At 43.4% G+C, this 22,457-nt stretch overlaps 3 protein-coding genes across 5 annotated transcripts; 1 reads left to right on the top strand and 2 right to left on the bottom strand.

The window, feature by feature from the left end:
• Positions 1-800: 800 nt before the first annotated feature.
• mpnd (MPN domain containing) lies at positions 801-6,105 on the bottom strand. 3 transcript variants are annotated; one of them, XM_072389685.1, is made up of 13 exons: positions 5,858-6,100; positions 5,123-5,325; positions 4,784-5,005; positions 4,363-4,462; positions 4,211-4,289; positions 4,019-4,115; positions 3,869-3,941; positions 3,710-3,786; positions 2,990-3,158; positions 2,255-2,325; positions 2,050-2,139; positions 1,864-1,956; positions 801-1,776 (listed from the first exon to the last, which is right to left on the bottom strand). In XM_072389685.1, the coding sequence occupies exons 1-13, from the start codon at positions 5,859-5,861 to the stop codon at positions 1,690-1,692; spliced, it is 1,365 nt and encodes a 454-aa protein (XP_072245786.1). In that variant the 5' UTR covers positions 5,862-6,100; the 3' UTR covers positions 801-1,689. The 3 variants fall into 3 exon arrangements, with proteins under 3 accessions (XP_072245786.1, XP_072245785.1, XP_072245784.1); XM_072389684.1 differs by having other exon boundaries at positions 4,019-4,119; positions 4,248-4,289; positions 5,123-6,105; XM_072389683.1 differs by having other exon boundaries at positions 5,123-6,103.
• A 3,036-nt stretch (positions 6,106-9,141) lies between these two features.
• Positions 9,142-11,864, bottom strand: LOC140312031 (galectin-3-binding protein A-like). The gene is made up of 5 exons (XM_072389682.1): positions 11,796-11,864; positions 11,269-11,460; positions 10,959-11,090; positions 10,583-10,853; positions 9,142-10,460 (listed from the first exon to the last, which is right to left on the bottom strand). Exons 1-5 carry the CDS (start codon positions 11,851-11,853, stop codon positions 9,425-9,427), a joined length of 1,689 nt encoding a protein of 562 aa, XP_072245783.1. The 5' UTR covers positions 11,854-11,864; the 3' UTR covers positions 9,142-9,424.
• Positions 11,865-12,825: 961 nt separating this feature from the next.
• On the top strand, positions 12,826-22,126 carry mutyh (mutY DNA glycosylase). Its single transcript, XM_072388797.1, has 27 exons — positions 12,826-13,139; positions 13,438-13,506; positions 13,578-13,744; positions 13,875-14,071; positions 14,173-14,257; positions 14,401-14,517; positions 14,768-14,840; positions 14,941-15,070; positions 15,566-15,643; positions 15,736-15,817; positions 15,940-15,955; positions 16,249-16,265; positions 16,343-16,519; positions 17,246-17,367; positions 17,567-17,606; positions 17,685-17,758; positions 17,864-17,905; positions 17,987-18,058; positions 18,283-18,396; positions 18,768-18,865; positions 18,949-19,093; positions 19,190-19,277; positions 19,371-19,550; positions 19,853-19,998; positions 20,084-20,233; positions 20,722-20,772; positions 21,734-22,126. Exons 1-27 carry the CDS (start codon positions 12,934-12,936, stop codon positions 21,878-21,880), a joined length of 2,883 nt encoding a protein of 960 aa, XP_072244898.1. The 5' UTR covers positions 12,826-12,933; the 3' UTR covers positions 21,881-22,126.
• The last annotated feature ends 331 nt before the right edge of the window (positions 22,127-22,457 follow it).

Raw genomic sequence — 22,457 nt, 5'->3', positions numbered from 1 at the left:
CTGAGTCCGGTCCTCATCTGATATGTTTACATCTCTGCCGTGTAGATCACTTTGTTGGTGGAGGAAAAACCACCAACTACCAGTTGTTTTGTTGTAGTGCCTTTCGGAAGAGAAACTTGGGGAAAATAACCCAGCTAACGCGGCAACCAAACCTAACCCGGAGCCTCAGAAACAGTGAAGACTTTGCTTCTGTTTGTTTATTTCTGGCCATTGGCACTTTGTTATGTTAAAATGAAATGCATGTGTGCGAGTTTCTGCACATCGATGACACTACAGGCAATTTCCTCGACATTTAGATCGATGTGAGTCTTATCAGCAGACCTACTAGTGGAGACCTTTTTTTTATTTTTTTTCCTTTTTAAGACTTAGTTTCATGTTTAATGAAAAAAAATCTCACTTCTTCCTTTCCTTTAAAGGGCTATGTATTTGTTTAATAAGTCTTAAATCCTCCTTTAAATGTCAACGAATCACTATGACTCTATAGTATTATTTTTATATACAGGACCTTAAAACATTTAAATTAATCATCGCATGTAGTCCTATATTACACCTAGCAATTGTATATCATAGACTTAAGTTGCCTTTTTACTCTTGGTATGACAAACAGAATTTAACTGCAATATTTTGTTCCTTTTTATTATTACAGTATTTGTACATGCTTCCTTCTTGTTCCCTGCCTCTCCCCATTCTTACAGTGAATAAAAAAGAGAGAGAAAAAAACACCTTAATTTTGCGTGTAAATGTTGTATTTTGACTTTGAACGCAGAGGTGGCAGCATAAGTGAACAAAGAGCAGACAAGTTGAATAGTTCCAGTGTGTATATTTTAATGCTTGGTGGATCATCAATCAGCAGGCTTAAGGCATTGCTCTGTCCTCGCACACATCTGTCACACAGTTAGTAATAAATACAGCACAGGTCAAGAGGAAGCAAATATCTGTCCTAACAAACAGGACTTATGTCTCACAGAGCCTGATTAGGTAGACAGTAGTTAGGCACACACACACGTACACACACACACCTGTTTCATTGGATTACTGGATTTACTTGCACCACGACCCTTAAATTTAACTTAAGTAGCAAAAACATAAAACCTTTAGCAGAGTACTGTTTAGTTCAAATATGGACATTTTTGCATACGTAGACAATACAACGTAGTATACTGTATTTTGCACTGCTTGTGCCCCCACCCCACCCCACCCCACTGTTCTGTTGGTTTAGTCTATAACGGGAGTTACACAACAAACTGTTCACATTGTCCACATCTGGCAAGGTCTGATCAGAACACCAGATGCGTTCAGAGATAGGTACATAGGTCCAAAAGGTAGGAAGTCATCCTGGCTGGCTGTTTTCTAACCATGAAATCCCTCTATACAGTATCCAGGAATATTTTAGTTTTCTCTATTCTCATGCTTTCTGACTGGATGATGTTTGGTTTCATTTGTATATCACAGTTGATAAATACAGTACAACTTCTAGTGTGACTATCACAGGTTTAGCACCCCCCACTGTCATTGAAGTGTATTCTGAACTCACAACGACGACGCGTCTGAATTAAGTGTCACTCAGGCATGAGAGCATTCAAGGCATCTATGTTTTTCAAGCAGATATTACGTCGTACACCTGTCGCGCTACATCTACTCCGCAGATAAGGTGTTTGAGACGGAGCTCAGCCGTGCGCAGAGCAGACCTCAGTGCATGTTGCTCAGCTGACTGTAGACGTGCTCCAAGATCTGAGAGTAGGCCTGGTCCTTGGGGGCGTGGCAACTCAGCGAGCCCTGCGGAGGAAGACGAGTCAGCTGGACCGACTTGTGCTTGTTCAGGGACAAAGTGAGCAGGAATTGGTCGTCTTTAAGTCAACGTACCTTAATCTTGTCCATCATGGTCGTATCAGGACACCAATACTGGTTGAAGTGGACGAGGTCCGGAGCTGCCCTGTAGTAGTCAACCAGCAGCATCTGTGGAGGAAGTGTAAATACGTTTTATTACTTGCAGCTCATATGTAAATGCCTCACAACAGATTTGCAGGACGGGCGTTGCCATATTGGTACCATTTCATTAAGAACATCACTGGTGAGGAAGTTGTCCTGTACGTAAGTGACCTCCACAGCCACTGGGATCCCGTAGTCATTGGGACGTTGCTGCAGAAAGAGAGGTGATGATAGGAGGACACACGAACACAAATGTCTTTCTGAATGGACGGAGTCAGACAAGACTACGACACTACGGTGAATAATCTGATGTCTGTGTGCTCACCTCAGGTGGTGGTACGACCCAGAATGGAGTTATTGTAGATGCCACACCTTGGTTTCCGTGGTAATATGGACCTGAATAACAGTAGAAAGTTGTAAGGCCTTGGTGATGCCTCCATGTGCATCAGTAAATACAAGTTGTTCTTCCCTGGAAATCAAATGTCTCATCATGTCATGAGCTGCAGTGTAGCTACAATGTTGTAGTTGACCTCTCGGTTGTTATCAGAGTTAACCATCTTTTACATTCACTCTTACAGCAAACTCCTCACAGAGCATCTCTAACTCTTCTTCCTTATGATCTGGCAAAAGGTTAATAATAGAAATAGCACGGAGGTTAAAGCCATTCCTGTTTCCGGCCTCATCGCTTCTTCCAGTGAACACGTTTTAACAGGGATCCCACCTCTAGAAAATAGACCGCAGGTCTTTAGTCCCTGTTGGAAGGAGATTCTTTAACCACCCGTTTGCTGTTTATGAGCGTTTTCAACAGTTTATGGCGGGCTTAACTGCTAAGTTGTTGACACTTGTGTTCTTTTATTTTCTTACTTTGTTCTCAGTTCACCATGACCTCATGTCAGCTGAAAGTGCAACACTGTCTCCGCTACTTGTTGGCCATTTAGTAACAGTGGTAACATCAGTGATTTGCCACCATCTGTTGCAGGCCTAAACCTCTTCTTATCAACCAGCTCAATAATCTGTCACGTCATAATGGTGCCACGCTGCATCAACTACTGGCACTGACCGCAGATTATGCCCAGACAGGGCTGGAAGCCATTGTTGGAGCCCTGCAGCCTCAGCTGATGATCCATCTGGGAGTCGATGTCCTGCAGCGACGGCAGGGCTGGACCGCGTGGGTGACTGTGGTACCAGCCCACCAATGAGAGTCCACGCATGAACAGGTTCTGACAGATCTGGGACAAAGGAAACATGACAGTGACTTGTTAAATACGGTAAGCCGACTGGCTCAAAATGTAGTTTAACCCAAATTTTTAAAAAAAGTAAAAACTGTAACTATGTTGGACTCCTTCAGGTCACGGAAACAAGACTTAGATAGAAAAGGCTATTGTAATCATTGAGCAATATTTCTCGAAACTGCAAAAGTAAAGTAGGTGGGACGTGCTTTATAGGTGTACGCACAGCATAAATGTTTTCCAAGGCTCTTGCAACACAACAACAATACAAAAAAAGAGAGAGAAACCCAAGGAAAAGGCACCATTTCAGAAATTATGTTTAACAAAACCCGTGAACGTTTAAGAAAACAAGAGAGAATACAGCACAGGATAAAATGTTGCTGTTTTGTGACGCGTTTAAAAAAAAATCTTCTCCAAATTTTCAACACACAGTATGCTTTGTGACGTGCTGTTCTCACGGTTTTGACTGGTGAACTTGTTGAGTGGCTTTCTTTTTTTCTCCGAACGAAGATGTAAATGCTCTTACTACAGAGTCACTGTTTATGTGTTACCTCCTCCTCAACAGCAGAGGCCGAGTCTCTGTCTGCCAGTCTGGTCCGACAGGGGAAAGCCCTTAAAACGGTCAGCACTGGAACACAGCAACCGCAGAGAAGAAGATGAGGACAGATACGGTTTGATCTCCTCGTACTTATTTTCAGGATAACACTCACGTTGTGTATTGGTATCCCATCGTCCACCGAGGTAGCCCACCACCTCACTGGTGGTCAAGTGACAATGGAAGTCCTATAAAGGCCAACAGGCAGTTAACTGTATCTCTGAGCTACTCATTAACATCTTTACTTTCATAGGTAAACGCCTACCATTAGCAGCAGTACGTTACTGGAGACGGCTACATTGAACGGCTGGAATCTGTTGATGGCTGAGAAGGCTGACAGCTCCACCAGCGTGTGTGGATCTCTGAGGAGTCAAGGTTACAAGTGTCTGTCACATCTGAATTCATCTCATGCACAGCACACTGGAAACATGAAATCTAACTGGAAGACAAATGGTACCTGGCAGCATCCCTGGTGCCTAACGTGCAATATCTGACGGGAATCCTCTCTCTGTCGGTTCTCCGCGAAACCATTACATCTGTAACACAGTGAAGATGAGCATTACCACCATCTGAGACGAGAAGAGACGAGAAGAGAAGAGAAAAAGAGACCATGTAATCCAGGTTTTGTATTCTTGTTCTTCTCATCTGCCTGCACTGCTGTCTTTCCCTCCTCCTCGTCCTCGTCGTCATCCTCCTCACTCACCAGGCTCTGACATCATGAGACAAACATGAGGAAAAACAGGTGTAATGAACTGCCGGCTGATCATTCATTACACATGAACAAAGCAGTGTTCATGTGCTCCTTCTTCACCATCTTATTATGTTTCTTTCCTCTCTCTGCATGTCAAGAGCCATGTCCAACTTTAGCTCACCGGTATGGGCAGCAAACTATTCCTAAAACCTCTAACTAGCTCCCCACTAAGTGGTTCTTTAAGATGAGTAAAAGAAAAAAAAACAATTCATCGTGTTGTTTTATCTGTAAAACTTGAATGATAAATTGGAAGCAGAGTTGTTACTGTCCTCTTCTCACCATGTCTGCGCTGGGTTGATACTTGTGCAGCCAGGTGGTTTTGTACTGGACTAGCTTCTGTCCCCTGTAGCGCACAGACGCCCAGCCACAGCCAGACTTCTTGGCCGGGTTGACCAGACGCTTACAGTGCGTTGCCCAGGCACTGGGCGAGTTGAAGATCTGGCCTGTTTCCACCCATCGGATCTTCCCGTCAGTCAACAGGTCTCCTACAAAGTTCTTACCCTGTGCAAGCAGAGGACAGAGAGGCCGCTGCTATATTGCAGATCCGATGGACATGACGGAGTACCTTTATGAATAATGCATAACAACATTATTAGCCAGGTGTGATCTCGCCAGTACCAGGTAGTGGATGGCCAGCACGCCGTCCCCAGGCTCCACGAGACCATCCTTGAGCAGCACTCGCAGGGTGATGCCTCTCCGGGTCAGCAGGGAGCCCCGGCCAGAGCTGGACCGCAAGTCTGCCTCCTCGCCTCCGCTCAGCTCCTCCTCATCCTCCTCGCCTCCATCCTCCACCACCTGTGGGGAGCTGGGTGGCTCTGAGCCTGAAGACGCACAGACATTCACACACAGGGGGCCACCAGGTCTGCTAGGGTGATGTGGGTGTAATGTTGATAAGAAAGCAAAACCAGCATGCTGGCTGGTTAAGATGCATGTTCGTGTTTCTCCTTTCTTTTTGTGAAAGCTCATAACTCGAGGTTTAAAATTAGTGACGCACCTGGCTACCAGTGAAACATCTGCACATAAAAGTCACATGAGGAAGTCTGTGCAATGCCCATTGTTGTAATGACAGGGACTTTTAGTGGAAGCTCCACTGTAATGGCAGCCACCACCAGTCACAAATGCAGCACGCTACAATGATAGCAATCCTGACCTAATTGGAGGACCCTCAAGTGGCCAAAATAGCCAAAATATAATCTAAATTGGCATTTCATTAATTGCGGCTAGGCTATGCTGAGCTTTGTCTTCACGTCCCATTAGGGCACGGCTCTGTCCGCAAGAAGAGGCCTGTATGCTGCTCCCCCTCAGTTAATTTCTCTCGGAATCACAATTAAAGCCCTCTTTCATTATTCTCACCCATATCTCTGAAAGCGACGGAGAGCGCCTTTAAATCCAACTCGGTCCAAAGCTGCTCTTTTCCTACACACTTGCGGCTGTGCGGGCTGGAGCTCTGGGCCGCTTTCACTGAGACACTTCGCCACACTAGCAGCGGCTATTATTCAAAAACATAAAATGAAGGCGTCTGTGGCTCTGCAGTGTAGTTTCCTTGTTGTGTTGCTTTAATGTCAGTTCCCCTCCCCTTTCTTTCTCCCTCTCCCCGTCCTTGTCACTCTCCCTGTGTTCTTCTGAGCGGGTTTGTCAGACGTGCCGTGCCGGTCTTTTTGCCATTATTTACTAATTGATTATCTTTATTGAAAACCAGACAACAGCTGGTGTGACACCGGAGCCTAATAAATGTCTCAAACCCTCAACAATGTGCCGATAAATCTGCGTTTCCTTCGGAGGAACGAAGAGTCGCTTTCGTGCACGTGAAGCAGCCGTTATTGTCTTTCTGGTAGATTAAAAGTGCATCCAGAAGGTTGTGGGCGCGTTTCTGTGTTGGAAACACAACACACGAGCACCAGGCAGTGGTTTCCGTGCTGTTAAAATACGACACTGACCCGTGCTACACTGTGCTGGGCTGTGGGTTTTCTTCGCCACACCGAGGTGCCTTCTTTATCTCTGAAAAGAAGCACACTTACCGGGAAGCAGCCTGCGGAGGGCAGCAAACGTCCAGCAGTACGACTTCGCCGGCTCTGCCTCTTATTACCACCACCTGGTGGCATAACTGGCCCTATTCAGATAACATTAGCTGTGTCCATGACACCTATCATTTTCTGAAAAGGTTGAAGTCGTGGCGAGTCTGAGGAAATCCGTTCACACTTAATCACACTGAATTTTGAAGCGCCACCTGTTGCTCATTTCCTTGGATTTATACCTACATTTCAGAGGAATAATACTCCGGGAACATGCCGTGACGATTTGAAATTGAAAGAAATACACAGAAAAAAACCCAAATATTATTGTGACAAAGTCTTGAGCAATCTATCGTTTCTTTACATATCACAGAGAACATAGGAAATAGTTGCAGTGATTTACTGAAATATCCGAAAACATAAATGAAAATAAAGTAAATAAGGCAAAACGGAGTGTATACAATTCTAATGAGCTTGGATTTATTTTTTTGGTATGACAAACACAGCCTGAACCCTCTCAGATGAGCTCTCTTGTCATTTCTGTAAGTAGTCTTGAGGAATAGTTCTCCAGGGTTCTTGAAGGACATCCCAAAGCTCTTCTTTGGATGTTGGCTGCATTTTGTTCCTTTCTCTGTCAAGATGATCCCACACCGCTTCAATAACGTTGAGGTCTGGGCTCTGGGGAGGCCAATCTAAGACTGAGCATGTTTCACTGTGCACTTCAATCCAGGTATTGTCTTACTGAATTGGCAGTGCGTCTGCGGTTATCGTCATGCTGAAAAATTAAGCAACTGGATACTTCCCAGATGGTATTGTGTTGGTAATGATATTGCCTGCCAAACTGTGTTATCTGTATGTGTTCAAGCAACTAAAGAAATGGGAAGAAATGATCTGTCTTTCCAACAGGCTGCTGGTAACAAAGTGCCTAAAGGAACTTTATGATTGCTTCTTATTAAGTTGTCTGTTATGGGGCCATGGCTCAATGGCCCAATAACCGGAAGGTCGGCGGTCCGATTTCCACTCTCGCCGGTCAAAAAGATTGGTGGACTGACAGCTGGAGGGGTGGTAGTCCACCTCCTTGCCACGGCCGAGGTGCCCTTGAGCAAGGCACCATACCCCATGCTCCCGGGCGCTGTGATTGGCTGCCCACAGATGTATGGCATCCGTCTCCATGAGTGTGCGACCCTGTGCATGTGTGTGTTCAACAGGTGTGGAGGAGTAATTTCGTTAGACTACACAACAATAAAGTAATCTTAATCTAATCTTAATCTTTTTATGATTGAATGGTTTATAGATTAGTGTTAGGTGGCTTAGTAAAATAAAAACAAAAAACAACAACATTTGTTTGAAAATGTCAGGTGCAAGAACTGCACTGAAACAGTGAATTTTAAATACAATATAGTATCTCAGTTATTGTCTGTGGTTCTCTGGCTTCCTCCAACAGTCCAAATACTTGCATGTTTGGTTAATTTGAGATTCCAAATTGACCCGAGGAGTGAGTGTCCATCGATGTTTGTCTCTGTGATGGTCCCTTTTCTTGTTAGAGTGTTCCTTAAAGTTTAACTGATAAAGATGACTTAAAGATAACTGTGGAGAACGTTCATATAGGATTGCCTGAATGCTGGATCTTGGCCTGTACTATGCCAGGTAGTGGAGACAGACCTCCTGCAAAGAGTCGTCAGAAGTGCATGCCTCTATCTACAACTATATTGCTCTTTTCAGCTTTCAAGTCCTCAAATTTGGTGTGTAATATCTAAACATGAGACAGATTGTGTATGTGATCATGTATGATCCATTTTGCATTATATGTTTCTCATGCACCACACTGACTCAACAATGAAAAAACTATAATTTTATAGATATTCTTATTTGTATTTGATGGCTTTTAATTTCATGGAAAACAATTTTAAAATGTTTCTGATTCGATGAAATGCTTTTTTCCTTTCTATCAAATATTAGCAGAGCAGATGCTGAATTGTGGGCGGTGTTTAATCAGGCCACTGGAGCTGACCAATCACAGCAGACTGGCCTTTTGGGGGCGGGGACATCCTTTATAACTTCTTTTTTTTCCCTGGGAAATCTGCAGTGGCAAATTATACTGTGCTAGCTGTTGTATGGGAACTTTCAGAGAGGCATCACTGCATTTTGTTTACTTGTTAGCAGAACTAGTATAAACTACCAAGTTGAATTTTAAGAATGGGAGAACCCATTTCATTTTAGGTGCTGACTGAGATTCATTCAAACAGCAAAATGCAGATTTTGCCTGTGAGAGGAGGCGTTCTGAGATCTTGTTACATTTTGCTGTTACTGCTTTCAGTAAACAATACACATTTTATAAAACATGGATCATATGCTTACAATATCAAACCAGTTATAATTGAATTCAATCCTAAATAATAACCAGCGAGGAAAGAAGTTGACACATTGAGGCTGATGTTGTCATCCAGTTATTTAATCCTGTGTTTGAATTAGGTTCCACCAAACATTTACTGTACCCTTCTCATAGCAGCTATTTTACCATTGACAGAGGATTTTATATGAATTAAATATTTAAAGTTACCTCACAAATAATAGCAATATAATGCAAGAGATCAAATCTTTTTATAAGGTTTACAACAGACCGTGTCAGATCTAGAAAATGAATTGTATTCGAAAGAATTTAAACCAGACATAAAAACATTTTTACTTCACTCATTATCAGACAAAAAAAAAAAATCAGACATGATAAGACAGCTTTTATAAACATTTTCAGCCAAAACTAATCAAAATCCACCAGACTTGTGTAAATGCAGGATGGGCTTGGGTGTTATTTAAATTTCGCCCGGATAAAATACTGTTTGTAGGTGTTTGAGATGAGAGGACAGTGGATATCCAACATGCTGCATCTCCTTTCCTGAGGATGCCAAAACTAATCTGTGGAGTACTGAGGACTCACCACCACCTGGTACGAAAACAGGTCCGAGGGGCATGGATAGATCTGCTCTGTGATGCTGGGAATATATAGAAGGCTGTCACTGTCAGTGCCACTAAATTCACCCATGTATGACACGTACCTCCCCTCACAACTCACAATAAGCTTATTTCTGTAATGAATACGCTCCTGGAGTTCACTGGGTAAATTATTCTGCTTATCCTGAATCGCTAAACTAAATGCTGGCAAAGAGGAGCACGTGACACCTTCTGTCATGCAGTCTTCTTCGCTGATAAACACCTTTGCTTCCCATCGTATGCTGAGTAAAGCAAAGTAGGCACTGTTATGAACTGGTGTTTGGAAAACAGATGTCAGACTGCTGATGTGCTGACCCTCAGAAAGATAGAGACCAGAATCCCTGAAAGCTCTGACCTCCTGAGTGCTGAACGTGAAGCTCCATGGTCTGGCAGTGTAAAGCCGGGATGTGTAGATGTTCTGTTCTTCTCTCACACTACTGAGCAGCATGTTCAGTGGCAGAGCGTGGAACTGAAACCCCTTCATCTTGCTGGTATAATACTGCGGGCTGTCAAGTTTGTATAAGTCTTCTGCTGATATCATTGGGAAGCGGACAAGCTTCAAAAGGATCTCGGGGATAGTTGTGTTCTCTTGAGCTGCTGCCCATGTCTCCAGTCCATGTAAAATGACGGTTTCATTACGCACCACGAGGTCTGAGCGGGACAAAAGAGTTTGGACCAGATCGAATGGAAGATCAGTCCAGGCTGGGGATTGGATCAGCGCCTCACAGTTCAACGCCAGGTAGTGGAGACAGACCTCCTGCAAAGAGTCGTCAGCTGTATGAACTGCATACTGGCAGAACGTGTTCTGGCTCTGGAAAGTGGGGTCCTCTGGTAGAAACAGTTTGAAAAGAGTTGCAGCTTCATTCTGAAGTTCTGACAAGCCCCAGTCAGAAGCCATCTTGAGAATACAGTAGGCAGAAGGTAGTGTGACCTTAATTTTTCTCGTGTAGAAGTATCTGAAATGTAAACATTTTGTTAGATCTATTTGACAGAGAGTGTACGTCAGACAGTGACTGGTTGAAGATGAAAATCTGCTCTTAATTTAAGCTTAAATACAAATACTTTGAGGTCATTTTACCTGATAAATGCGTTGGCATGTTGAACACAGTCAGAAGCGACGTCAATGTTGAGGCTGCTGAAGTCTGGCTGTGAAGCTTTGAGGCTTGGGCTCAGATAAAGTATGAGCCTGTGAGCACTGATCGTCTCCACAGTGTTGTTGTCCACCACCACTGATATTTCTAAGTCGATGTCATGTCCACTGTCAAACAGCTCCCCCAGCTGATCAGAGAGGCTTGCATTGTGGTCCAAAGTGTACTCACGGCCGAGATCCCTGTTGTTAGGCTCTGGCCCTGATAGAGATCATCATGTAAACAGTGAGTGATATTATTTCAGGATGGTCATTTCTATTTCTCAGTGGTGGATGCACACTTCCTTCCTGACATTTGTTGCCTTACCGTTTTCACATCTAGCACCAGCATCCTCACCATGATTGCAGTTATGTTTGCCCCACCCTGAAAAAGAACACTGAAGCAAGGCTGTCTCTGTTCCACTGCAGCTTATATCATCCATCCAGATGTTACCAGTCCCTAAGACAAAATCCGAATTAGTGAGACATATTAACAAGCGTTAGCAATTTTACCAATCACTGTTTATGAAAAAAAAAAAAGCATCTTAAGTGGAGTATATATTTTGACGTCATTAGTGTACATGCTGTACTAGCTTGCCTGCAGTTTCATCCAGCACAGACAGAGTAAGCTTTATTACCCTCGCCAAAAGCAGCGGATCCTGGAGCTTCTTTTGCACTGGAGAAATAGAGCTGTCGACACACAACATGAGCATCACTTATCTCCCAGCTGTCATCGCACACAGTCCCCCAAGCTCCGTCATGAAAGATCTCCACACGCCCTTCGGAGTTATCTTGACCTCCTACCAGTCTTACAAAACCTTCCTCATGACCTAAAGAAAAATGCGGCAGCCAGATTTAGTCATCATTGTCCAAAGATTGGGACTGAAATAGAAAAAAGAGTTACGTCTGTATATACAAATGGTTGGTTCTTATATAATTACATTTAGTTTTATTGTACAAGCAGCAACAGTGTTTAATAGATGTAACTAATCTTACACATAACGGGACTTATTCGTAACTGTATGTATTCTGTACAACTTGAGCTATAAATGGCCACCTTACTTTATACCAAACATTCACAAATTCAATTTGTAAGATCCAAGACACGGACATGAAGAAGAGAAAAGTGGCCCATTTGTTTGACATAAAATGACAAAATTCTCACCAGTGGTCAAACTGAGGCTCAGCAGGACGAGACCGAGTGTTAAAGTGTTTCCAATCATTTCAGTGGAACTGCTCTGGGAAACACAGAGAAAAAAGGAAAAGTTATGATAACATGCTGTCTTTTTCAATTTTTTTCGTTTTTTCTTACAAAAACGATCTATCATTTATTTTCAAATTGGTTTTTTTCTCCCTAAACATAATCTGCGTGCAATGTATCAGCTTTCCATGCATTTGTCTGATTAAGATAAGAAAAAAAACTTACCTCAACTAAACTAAGGAAGAATGATGCGTGGCAGCTTTCCAATGCTTGTGAAAAGTGACTAGAACAGTGATCTTGTGACTGGAGAAAATTAAGCTGGAGAAACTTGCACAGTTGAATTTATTGTGGGAGGTAATTTTCCAGAAATTACCACATCCTATTAAGGCTCATCTCCCCCAAAAAGAAGAAGAAGAAGTAAAACTAAGTCGTCTGATGCCACCTTTTTGTTCCAATCCTATTGGCAAAGTCAAATGCGACTTTTAGAGATTTATTTTTATTTTTTTTAAAGATGCTTTAAGGTGATGTTAACTCACTGAAAAGAGTTGTGATCATATCCACCAGACTGAGAAATGGAAATAGAAACAAGAAAATGCTAATTAAGCGTAAAACGTTTCTTTATTATTCAGCTAGAACGAGAAAAAGTCAGTTCCTTTTTACAAAGTCACATGACTGGAATGTCTACACACTTAAAATAATTACTGGTCAATATATAGAAATAACACGGAGGCCCAAACGGAGACCATGCATGTGCACAGTGTATGAAATATATAAAATAAAACAATTTAAAACATGGCATATGTTCCATTAAAGACAGACACAGACACTGAATTGACACAGCTATCAGTCAGTTATTATAATCTACTGCAGGTTCCTCGTGCAGTGCTCGCACGTTCAGATTGCCACATTGTGGTTTTGTTGCTAAGCGACCTTTAACGTGCTGTTGTAAACACTTTTCGGGAAGTCGTGAGGGGTGTGAAGAGAAATGCCTTTTTGAAGAGAAAATGCAGTAATTACTATATACTAATAAGTCGCTCTTTAGTTTTCTGTAACTTGGGTGACATTAGAAGAGTCAATAAGCAGAAAAATAAAAAATAAAACGATGTCGGCGCGAGAACAACAAGCAAACATCGGCAAGGTGCTCGGTTTTCTTCGAGAGTGGGACCGCGGTGACGGCTCGGTTCGTAGCCGCATGTTGAGCACCTTTCTGACTGAAAACGCAGGGAGGACGTTTTATGAGCTGGAGCTGGAGTTCGCGCAGGTTGCCAGTCTCTTCCTGGCTCGACTCACCACATGGATGAGACTCACGTATCCCACCCGCCGCTGTAGTTTAACCGTAATTTGTATCGTCCGACTAACTTAGTGGAACAACTGATTTACTGACAAATAAACACACATTGCCGGGTCTGTACTGGAGTGGACATGTGTTAATTTAACTGATGAAGGTCACATATAATAAATGTTCTAGTCCCATGGACTTCCATCAGGTGGTTTACATGTAACCCAGAGCAGAATGAGCAGGGAGCCAATTTACTGTCTTTTATGTCTAGTCTATTGTTTGTGTATAAGTCTTCTCAATCCACTCAGACAGTCCTTCACCATGCAGATACATGTTTGGCAAATTCTTGGGACTCCAGCTGAAAGCTATTGGAATTTTCCTGTCTACGTCTAACCAGTGAGTGAACTCGGTGCTGCATCTTACTCTGTAAAATACTTTATGTGGGCACATAATGTGTTTTCTGACAGTGATCAGTACCTCATGGAGTTCCTGGGGGACGGGGGCGTCCTCATTCTCCTGGATATTTTGAGCCACTCTCTGATAAAGGAGGATGACAAGGCTGAGGCCCTTCGTCTTCTACTCGCAGTCTCAAATTCTGGTCGCGAATGCAAAGAGCTGATCTGTGAAAGCCATGGTAAATTCCACATGCACGTGTAGCTGCACTCACACATGCCATAAAGATCCCATGCCTCAGTAATCATGTTTCTTGCCGTTTTCACTATACCTCTCTCTTGAGACCTTTATCTGTTTCCATGTATCTGCAGGTGTGAGAGTCATAGCAGAATACCTGTTCGTGACAAAAAAAGCTGACAATCAGCAGACAGCGGGTGCCCTTCTGGAGTCCCTTTCCCACGGAAACCCAAAATATCAAGACCAAATTTACAAAAACCTGATCGCTCTCACGACTTGTGCCTCACCTAAGGTCCAGCAGGTGGTCCTGCACACGTTACGCACCGTGCAGGTAAAGCCGGACGCTCAGAGAGATTTCCCAACACAGCATGTTACCGTGACCTTGACATGTGCAGCTGATTTTCATTGGTTACAAATGAATCTCGCTTGCAGCTGAAACTAAAAACGGCTGACGACAGCATTGTAGCGCCTCTGCTTAACATGCTCAGGACCCTGCACCCGGAGGTCCAGCATGAAGGTAAGAGAAGAAGATGCCAAATCAGGCTAGCAAAGTCTTTTATTTGTTCGGTGAAACTTTTTTTTTTGCCCTGTGAAATGCCAGATACATGAAAAACTGCCATCCTGTTGCTCATCTTCTCTCTCTGTGAATCTGTCTGACAGCTATTAATCTGATCTTGGACCTGAAGCGTCAGGATGTGAAAGCAACGCTGCTCTCTGGACTGCTGGCTCTGCTGAGACCCGTGACAGAAGAAGTGCAGGAGCGCCAGATCACAGAAGGTTGTCTGGATGTCTGATTTGTTTAGATTTAAACTGCTCCGCAAAGACAAATTTAGCCCTGCCTTTACACTGACCAACACAGGACGTTTTTTGATAACCTCCCTAGCTAAGTCACCAGCTTCCTGCATAAGATTTCTGCAGTTTCTGAAGCGTATGTGTCACTTCTGCACACACCCAGACTCATTCAGCGAGACCTGATATGTCGCATTTGAAGTTTCTATACGTGTTGTTTCCCTGTGTGATCCATTAGAAGCTGAGATGATGAAGGCGACTGGATCTCTCCCTGTGTTTGTGCAACAAGCTGCCGCAGCTAAAGCAATACGGTGCTTAAACACCGTAAACACCATGTTTTTATATCACTAGTTTATTTTAGCTGTTGTTATCTGGCAAGCATGAATTTTTACCGTGTCCGACGTGTTGAAGGTTGCTGGCTGAGGAGGATCAAGAGCTTTCTCGTGAGCTTCTCTCTCTTGGAGTGATCCAGCGTCTTCTGTACGCAATGGGCAACAGAGATCACACCGATGCCCAAATACAAGCCAGCCTGGCCTTGGAGGTAAATACTGTACATGCGCTATGTCTGCGTTATGCACATACACACACACACACGTGCACATCACTGCTTTCTAAACACAGTCTGCTGTGGTTTCTAATGATTTCTATCCAACTTGTGTTTTGACTCTTTTTTTTTACATAAAAAGCCACAGAGGGGCTTCGACTTGGAGATTAAGCAATGATGCATACTTCCAATAAAATACACAGATGGTACCAACAAAAACTCTGTTTTACTTTGCAGTAATCTGTGTTCCAGTAAAGCCCATTGTTTTCCTCTTACACAAAATTGAAAACAGAAAGTACAAACCACATAATTGGGCATGAACACAAGCTGGAGTTCTCAAAGTCAGACAGACATATTTTAGGGTTGTTCCGGCTCTAATGTGTGCCTGTCATACTCAAATGCAAACCCGCATACATATGCATACAAACACATCCTGTACCCGCACACAAATGTTTTGATTAACTCTTAGTGTCTTCTTGCATCTCTGCCTAGCACTTTGTGCGCTCATTCCCACGGATTGGGGAACACGTGCAGAGAGTCATGGGCAGCGCGCTCTTTGCAGCTTTTATGGTGAGCTTGATTAACTTACCAATTATTACAATAGTCCATGGGAAAGCCGTTGGAAGTCGGCGCCAGCAAATTTAATCACCCTGTTTCCACAGAACAGAGCTGATGCGTTCCACATGAAAGTAGACAAAAGACAAGCTGAGACCCTGCTTTCAAATCAGACTGACACAACTCAACGTAATGATTTTATCTCATCAAAAGCTAGACTGTTTTTTAGCTAGGTTTGTCTTGCTTTTCTCTATTTCCTGCTGTAAGATCAATCGATTAATGGTCTCTCCTTGTCAAATTTTGTGTTCCAGCTCCAGATGGTCACATGTCTGATTGCTGAGCAGGAGAAGAAATCATGTTACTTAGTGTGGATGAACACAAAATCTAATTTGACTACGGTTAATTTTCTATTAAAAGAATGTTGACTCATAACTTTTCCTGGTTCCCTTTTTTTAAACAATAGGATTTATTATTTGAGTAAAAAAAAATACATATAAACTGGACTTGAAATTTAACAAATCAATATAACATATACATATACTGTGCCATTTCACTGTGCTGTATACCGTAATAAGACGTAAAGAACACCTTTATGTAAGATTTTGTCTGTACTCTCCCAGTGGAGGTGACGCTTCACGTACGTCACTAGTTTCCTCACAGCTGATTGGACAAAGTGCTTCCGTCGGTTCTGTGAGTGGCGGGAGCCGAAGTGAGCCCACGAGGTAAACAAAACGGTCCTGCGGAGCGGACAGAGATCGAAGAAGAGTCACTGGTGTCTGATAATGAACAGGTTACGTTCAGCGATGTCTAAAGGCCAAAGAGCCAGACAGGAGATTGTGGGAACAACAACAACAGTGACGCGGAAGAGGTCAAAGACCGCGGTGAAAGAAGGTACCACCCTGCTGATTTTAGTACATTTGAAAAGAGGCTGTCGGAGTGCCCAATTCACACGTAGTGATGTGAAATCATATCCTGTGGCGTCCATGAGATGTTCGCTCCAGCTGTGCCTGCCATCTTTTGTAAATTACAAACGTCAGCTGAAAACCATTCCCGTGGAAAAGAACAACCGCACAACAAACACAGTTGCAATTCTAGAAATAAAGAGTGTCAGAACACAGAAGTTTTACAGCCAGTGAGAGATTACCACAACAGTATAAAGATACATCCTCTGTTACCACTCCTAATTCTGTGGGCTCAAAAGTCTTCCACTTTTAAGGTAAACTAATGATTAATGTCTACAACTTATTAGAACGTCCATCCTCTTCTTAAAATAGAGATATTAACTAGAAAATCTACATTTCTTACATATGAATGTGCCTGTATGGAGGATGCATGTGATCTTGGCTGTTCAGTGATATTTATACAACAAAATGTAAGTGATTTTTACTTGTGCAAGCCTTGATGCAAAGAATATTTGAACTGCTTTTGGCTTTGAATAATGGCATTGACTCAGTGTGGATGCCAAAACTCAACCTCAGATCTACCATTCATGGTCTGGCTGCTGGACTTTAGGCCCTCACCTCCCATTTCAAAGGGCAAGGGCCTAAACTTGTGCGGATCAGGCCAAAAATGTTTAACAGTTTGAAAAAAAATGAAAGGTGTGTGACTTTCTTCCAGAGAACGCCACAAATGCGTCCTCGTACCACTCCTTCTCTGAGCCCGCTGATGTCGTGCGGCTGCGCTCTCAGCTCCTGAGCTGGTACGACGAGGAGAAGAGAGAGCTGCCATGGAGGACTCTGGTAAAAAAATCAAACAAAAAAAAAAAACCCTTATATTTCACTACGTCGGGCTAGAAAGCGTGAGCCATTTGATTCTAAATGCAAGTTGGGCCCAATATGCCGCAGTATCACTCCGAGTCTGAAAGTATCGCACACGCTCAAGTGTACACGATGCATCTTTAAAAACAACGCTGACTGGCTCCCTGTTTGTCTTTTGAAGGCTGTGACGGAGTCAGACCTCAACATCAGGACATATGCGGGTAAGAAAATGTTTTTTTTTCTTTTTCACCGCTGCTTTAATTACTCTTAAACTGAAAGTTTCTTTTATTGTTTTTCAGTGTGGGTTTCAGAAATAATGCTGCAGCAGACTCAAGTGTCCACAGTGAAAGACTACTACAACAGATGGATGAAGGTAGGCATTTTGTGTGGTGTGTTTTTTTAGTACTTTGAGCTGTAACAGTATTCGATGTGATACTGCGGGACGTGTAAATTGGACTCATTCTGTATCGTGCTCCAGAGGTGGCCCACAGTGCAGGATCTCGCAGCAGCAACACTCGAGGTGATTACTTACAAAGATGTGTGTACGAAGCTGGTGATTTTGAAAAAAATCACTTAATGCATCGATTTAATTGGTGTGTAGGAGGTGAACCAGATGTGGGCGGGGCTTGGCTACTACTCCCGTGGAAGAAGGCTGCATGAAGGAGCCCAGAAGGTTGGTGAAGGTCATCTTCTATGTAGGCTGACAATTCGAGTGTTTATAGCAGCATTTTACACCTGTTCTTTGCCCCTTCTTCCACTCACTACCACAGTAGCTGCACGTCTAATATTCTGGAGGATTAAATGACCTATATTGATGCAGTTTGTTCAGAATGATGTATCATGTCGTGTTTTCTAAGATTTAATTGTGTTACTGTGTTTTTTTTTTTTTTTTCTCAGGTGGTGTCAGAGCTGAAGGGGCAAATGCCTCAGACAGTTGATGACCTCCTGAAATCTTTGCCTGGTGTTGGACGCTACACTGCTGCAGCTGTGGGCTCTATTGCACTGGGACAGGTTGGTCAAGAGACATAAATGTCTGCACCAGAAGCTGCATTTGTTTCCGTGAAGCAGAAGCAACTGAGAGCTTATGTGCTTGGGTTTGGAAATATTTGGTCACTGGCTGTTTTTAAATTTATTATAGTTATGAAAACGTATTCGATATATTCTTAGTAACGGCTTCACAAAGCCGCACAAAAAAGGGAAACTCATTGTTTGGTGATGTCCACACACTCAAGACTTCAGGCCACTGTAGCTTTGAAAAGATTCTCAGCATAATGTGATGTTAAATATCTCACATTAAGTTCCTGTTTGTTAACTCAAATGTTTTTGTGAATAGCTAAAACTTAAAAACTCGTGTCAGTCAGTCCGTGGTCTCTGTTGCCTAGGTTACTGGAGCTGTAGACGGGAACGTGATTCGGGTGCTGTGTCGCTTGAGGGCCATCGGGGCTGACAGCACAAGTCCTGCAGTAACGGAGGCTCTTTGGTGAGACGAACGTTCACACATGATGCGAATGACACGCCTTCGTTCTGTAGCGATGGTTTAACCGATGACGCTGCGTGTCTCAGGAATTTAGCCAATATGTTGGTGGACCCAGAGAGAGCAGGAGACTTCAACCAGGCCATGATGGAGCTTGGAGCGCGAGTCTGCACCCCTAAAGGACCACTGTGCAGCCAGTGTCCCGTCCAGCCGCACTGCCGCTCATATCACAAGGTGGGCGTGATCTTAAGCGCCGACTGCTGCTGAAGAAGCTAAAAGGCAGTTTGAAAGGTCAACATTCATGAGCTTTATCATCGTGTGTCTGCGCAGGTTCATGTCAAACAAGAGCAAAACTCCAAGAAGCTTTTGGGGAAGCTAAACAAGAAGATCTCAGTCCTGTCTGATATAGAAGACTGCAGTAAGCCTCCTCCTCCTCCTCCCTCCTCTTCATCTCTTAGACGCCCCTGATTCCTTGACACTAAAGCACACGTGTCTTTCCCTTCTCCCTCAGTGAACAGCGGAACGTGTCAGTTGTGTCCCTCGGAGCCTTGGGACGATGAGCTGGGTGTTCAGAACTTCCCCAGAAAGCCGGCAAAAAAGGCTCCCCGAGTGGAGCGAACTCTGACCTGTGTGGTGACCAGGACGGGAGAGGAGGGAGACGAGTACCTGCTCGTACAGAGACCAAACAAAGGTCAGTGCTCCTGCTGTTACATTGCTGCCTGCAGGCACATTCATGTTTTTCTAACCGAAAACTCCCATTTTCACTTTGTAGTTGAGGAGGAAAATTTGCCAGTGAGGAATGACTCAGAGATCTGGAGCAAGGCTCTAATTCCAATCACTCTACACCTTAAATTCCCATCGTTCTGACTGGGATTTTCTTTTATGACCTTAACATGCGGTCAGAAAAACCAGATACAGAAACGCTTGGAAGTGCAGCTCCTCGGGTGGACTGAATTCAATATGTAGTAGCGTTGCGTGTCTGTGGGTTATCAGGTTTGCTGGCAGGTTTGTGGGAGTTTCCGAGCCTCCTGCTGCAGGAGGAACACTCTGAGGTGAAACAGAAGAGGAGTCTGTGTGATGAAATCAGCAGAGTGCTGGGAGCCCGTCTGACGGAAAGCCTCCTCCAGTATGTGGGAGAGGTGAGCGTGATATTCAGCAGCTATCTTTTTACATTCAAATGAGCCGTTTCTGTAGCCGTGGTGCATCCTGGGCGTCTTTTTGCAGGTCGTGCACATCTTCTCGCACATCCGCCAGACCTATGTGGTTTACAGCGTGCGTTTGGAGGAGAGAGACACACAGACGCAGACTGAAAACGCACAGTGGCTCACTAGACCTGCTCTGCAGGACGCTGCTGTCTCCACGGGACAGAAAAAGGTTTGTATTTTGGAGACGTAAATAATAATGATGAGACACGAGACGGTGGTGAGTCGAGTCTGTTTACTCTCCACAAAACAATAATGATACACAACAACGGTAACTCTGTAACTGGCACCATAATTAGGCAACATGTAAACAGTATAGAATCCGGAACCGGCATATCCCATAAGCCCTTGCTCTTAAAGGTGCAAGCCCTTTGGTAAATGTCTCTCCTAGATTCCTTATTGTTGGTCACCACAGTTTTAAGTTTAGCACTATACTATATATGTGAATATACCGTAAATTCTGGACTATAAGTCGCAGTAATTACAATACACTGTGCTTTCTCTCACACTATTAATACCTAACTAACATTCACTTCCTTTTACGCTGGCTCTCTGTTACCCAGACATCGAGGCACCACCACGCTGTAATTCTGATTTTACGTAGACACTCGTAGTCTGTGTGAAGGATCTAATTGATGCTGCATGCTAACTCTCCTGCAGATTGTGAAGCTTTTCGATTCTGTGGACGATCCAAAGGAAAAAACCTCTAAGGTAAGCCCCTCTATTTGTTTGATGCCCCCCCTACGAGTAACATGGTTCCGACACAGCATGGAAACTAGTCTTCGTTTTTTGCCCATACCTTTGTAGGTATGGAAACGAATGTTGTTTTAAACTCATCTTGTTTCCTAAAATATAAAAAAAAAATCTGACTTTCTATGAAAGCGGCATGGCTGCGACTTTGGGTTAAGCGGTCCAGAGCGAGTCCCTGCACCTCCAGTACTCCCTGATATGCTCATCGGTGTGTGATTGTAGAGAAAAGCACTGCACTATTTATAGAATGCAGATATACAATAATCGGTGTGTGTGTGGATGAATGATAAACACAGCACATTGTAGAAGCTAAACAAGGTCAAAGGGCGCTACAGCCTGTTGAACCGAATCCAGACAGACTGAAAGCAAACACAGCAGAGCTTTTGAAATAACTTGTTTAAACCTCTGAGTCATACAGTGATGCGGTTAGAAAACTTTTGCTTTTTCTTTTGCTGTCTCCATGGATACAGTAAATAATCAAGGCTGCACAGATGCTGCGCAAAGTAAACCATGTGGAAAATTTTCATTTTCTTGTTTAGACACCAGAAAAAAGCTAAAAATAATGGGCCCTAACTTCTTCTCTGGCTGGGACACGCTGTCTGGCTAGCTTGTTGCTCACTGTTGTGATGAGCGTTAAACGTGTCTGGGTTTGGTGCTACCGGCTTCTGATGAGCTGCAGTGGAGCTGGCAATCTTACGGCAGTGATTTGACAAAATGGCAGCATACGTTGTCAGGATGTCAGTTTCAGTGTTATCAACTGAATCTGAAAACTGTGCTTTTATACATCAAACCTTTGGCTATTTGTGCTCGGTGTCAGACCAAGTAATTCTTGTTTCATATTCATATGTTCATGTTGGAGCGCTGGAATAATTCAACATATATTACAATCCTCTTGTGCTTCATCTGTGCTTGTCTCACATAGGGCGGGAAACGGCAAAACTCCTCGAGCCTAAAGAGTGACAAGAAATTACAGACTTCAAAAAAGGCCAGACTGGCTGCAGCTAACGGTGGAAGCAGGCAGCTCTCTCTCAGCTCCTTCTTCAAGACTGTGAAAGAAGAATGCGGATAGCGTCCCTAAAGTCCTTCATGGGGCCTTTTTAAAAACATTTTTATGTCTGTGTGTACATTAATATATGAAAGCATCAGTTATGTCTCCACTTTAGGTCATCATTAGACTGCAGAGGCCCCAGTTTAACACCTTAATGTGAATGTTTTTTAATCACTGCCTTCATTGACTTTTGCTACGAATGCTGTATGATATCCCACCTCTATGTAAAGTCACTTAATGTCTGTTAATGGAAGCACATGTTAGAAAATGTCGTGTTTTTTACTGGAATAATAAAAAATATATTGAAAGAATACAGATGTTGGGAGAATAAAGTGTGTCTGTGGACAACGAGCTCCACATTAGACCCAAACCAATCTGACAATTACAGCCAAAATGTACGTGTTGTGAAGCATAGATTCGGAAATATACGTTAGAGAGACAATAGATGTGGAAAGAATTTTAAATCATCACAGGTCGCGTCAGCGCGAGAAAGCGCCCCCTACTGTGCTGGCGATGCAAAATGGGAAGAACACAGGAAGTGAAGCGCAGTCTCAATACTTTTAAGTTACGCGGCGGTGGAGACGACGCCACAGTCCGG

Source organism: Leuresthes tenuis, unplaced genomic scaffold (genome assembly GCF_036924035.1).
Source record: "Leuresthes tenuis unplaced genomic scaffold, fLeuTen1.0.hap1 SCAF_7, whole genome shotgun sequence".
In the NCBI taxonomy this organism is placed as follows: domain Eukaryota; kingdom Metazoa; phylum Chordata; class Actinopteri; order Atheriniformes; family Atherinopsidae; genus Leuresthes; species Leuresthes tenuis.
This window is presented reverse-complemented; position numbering and strand designations above follow the sequence as displayed.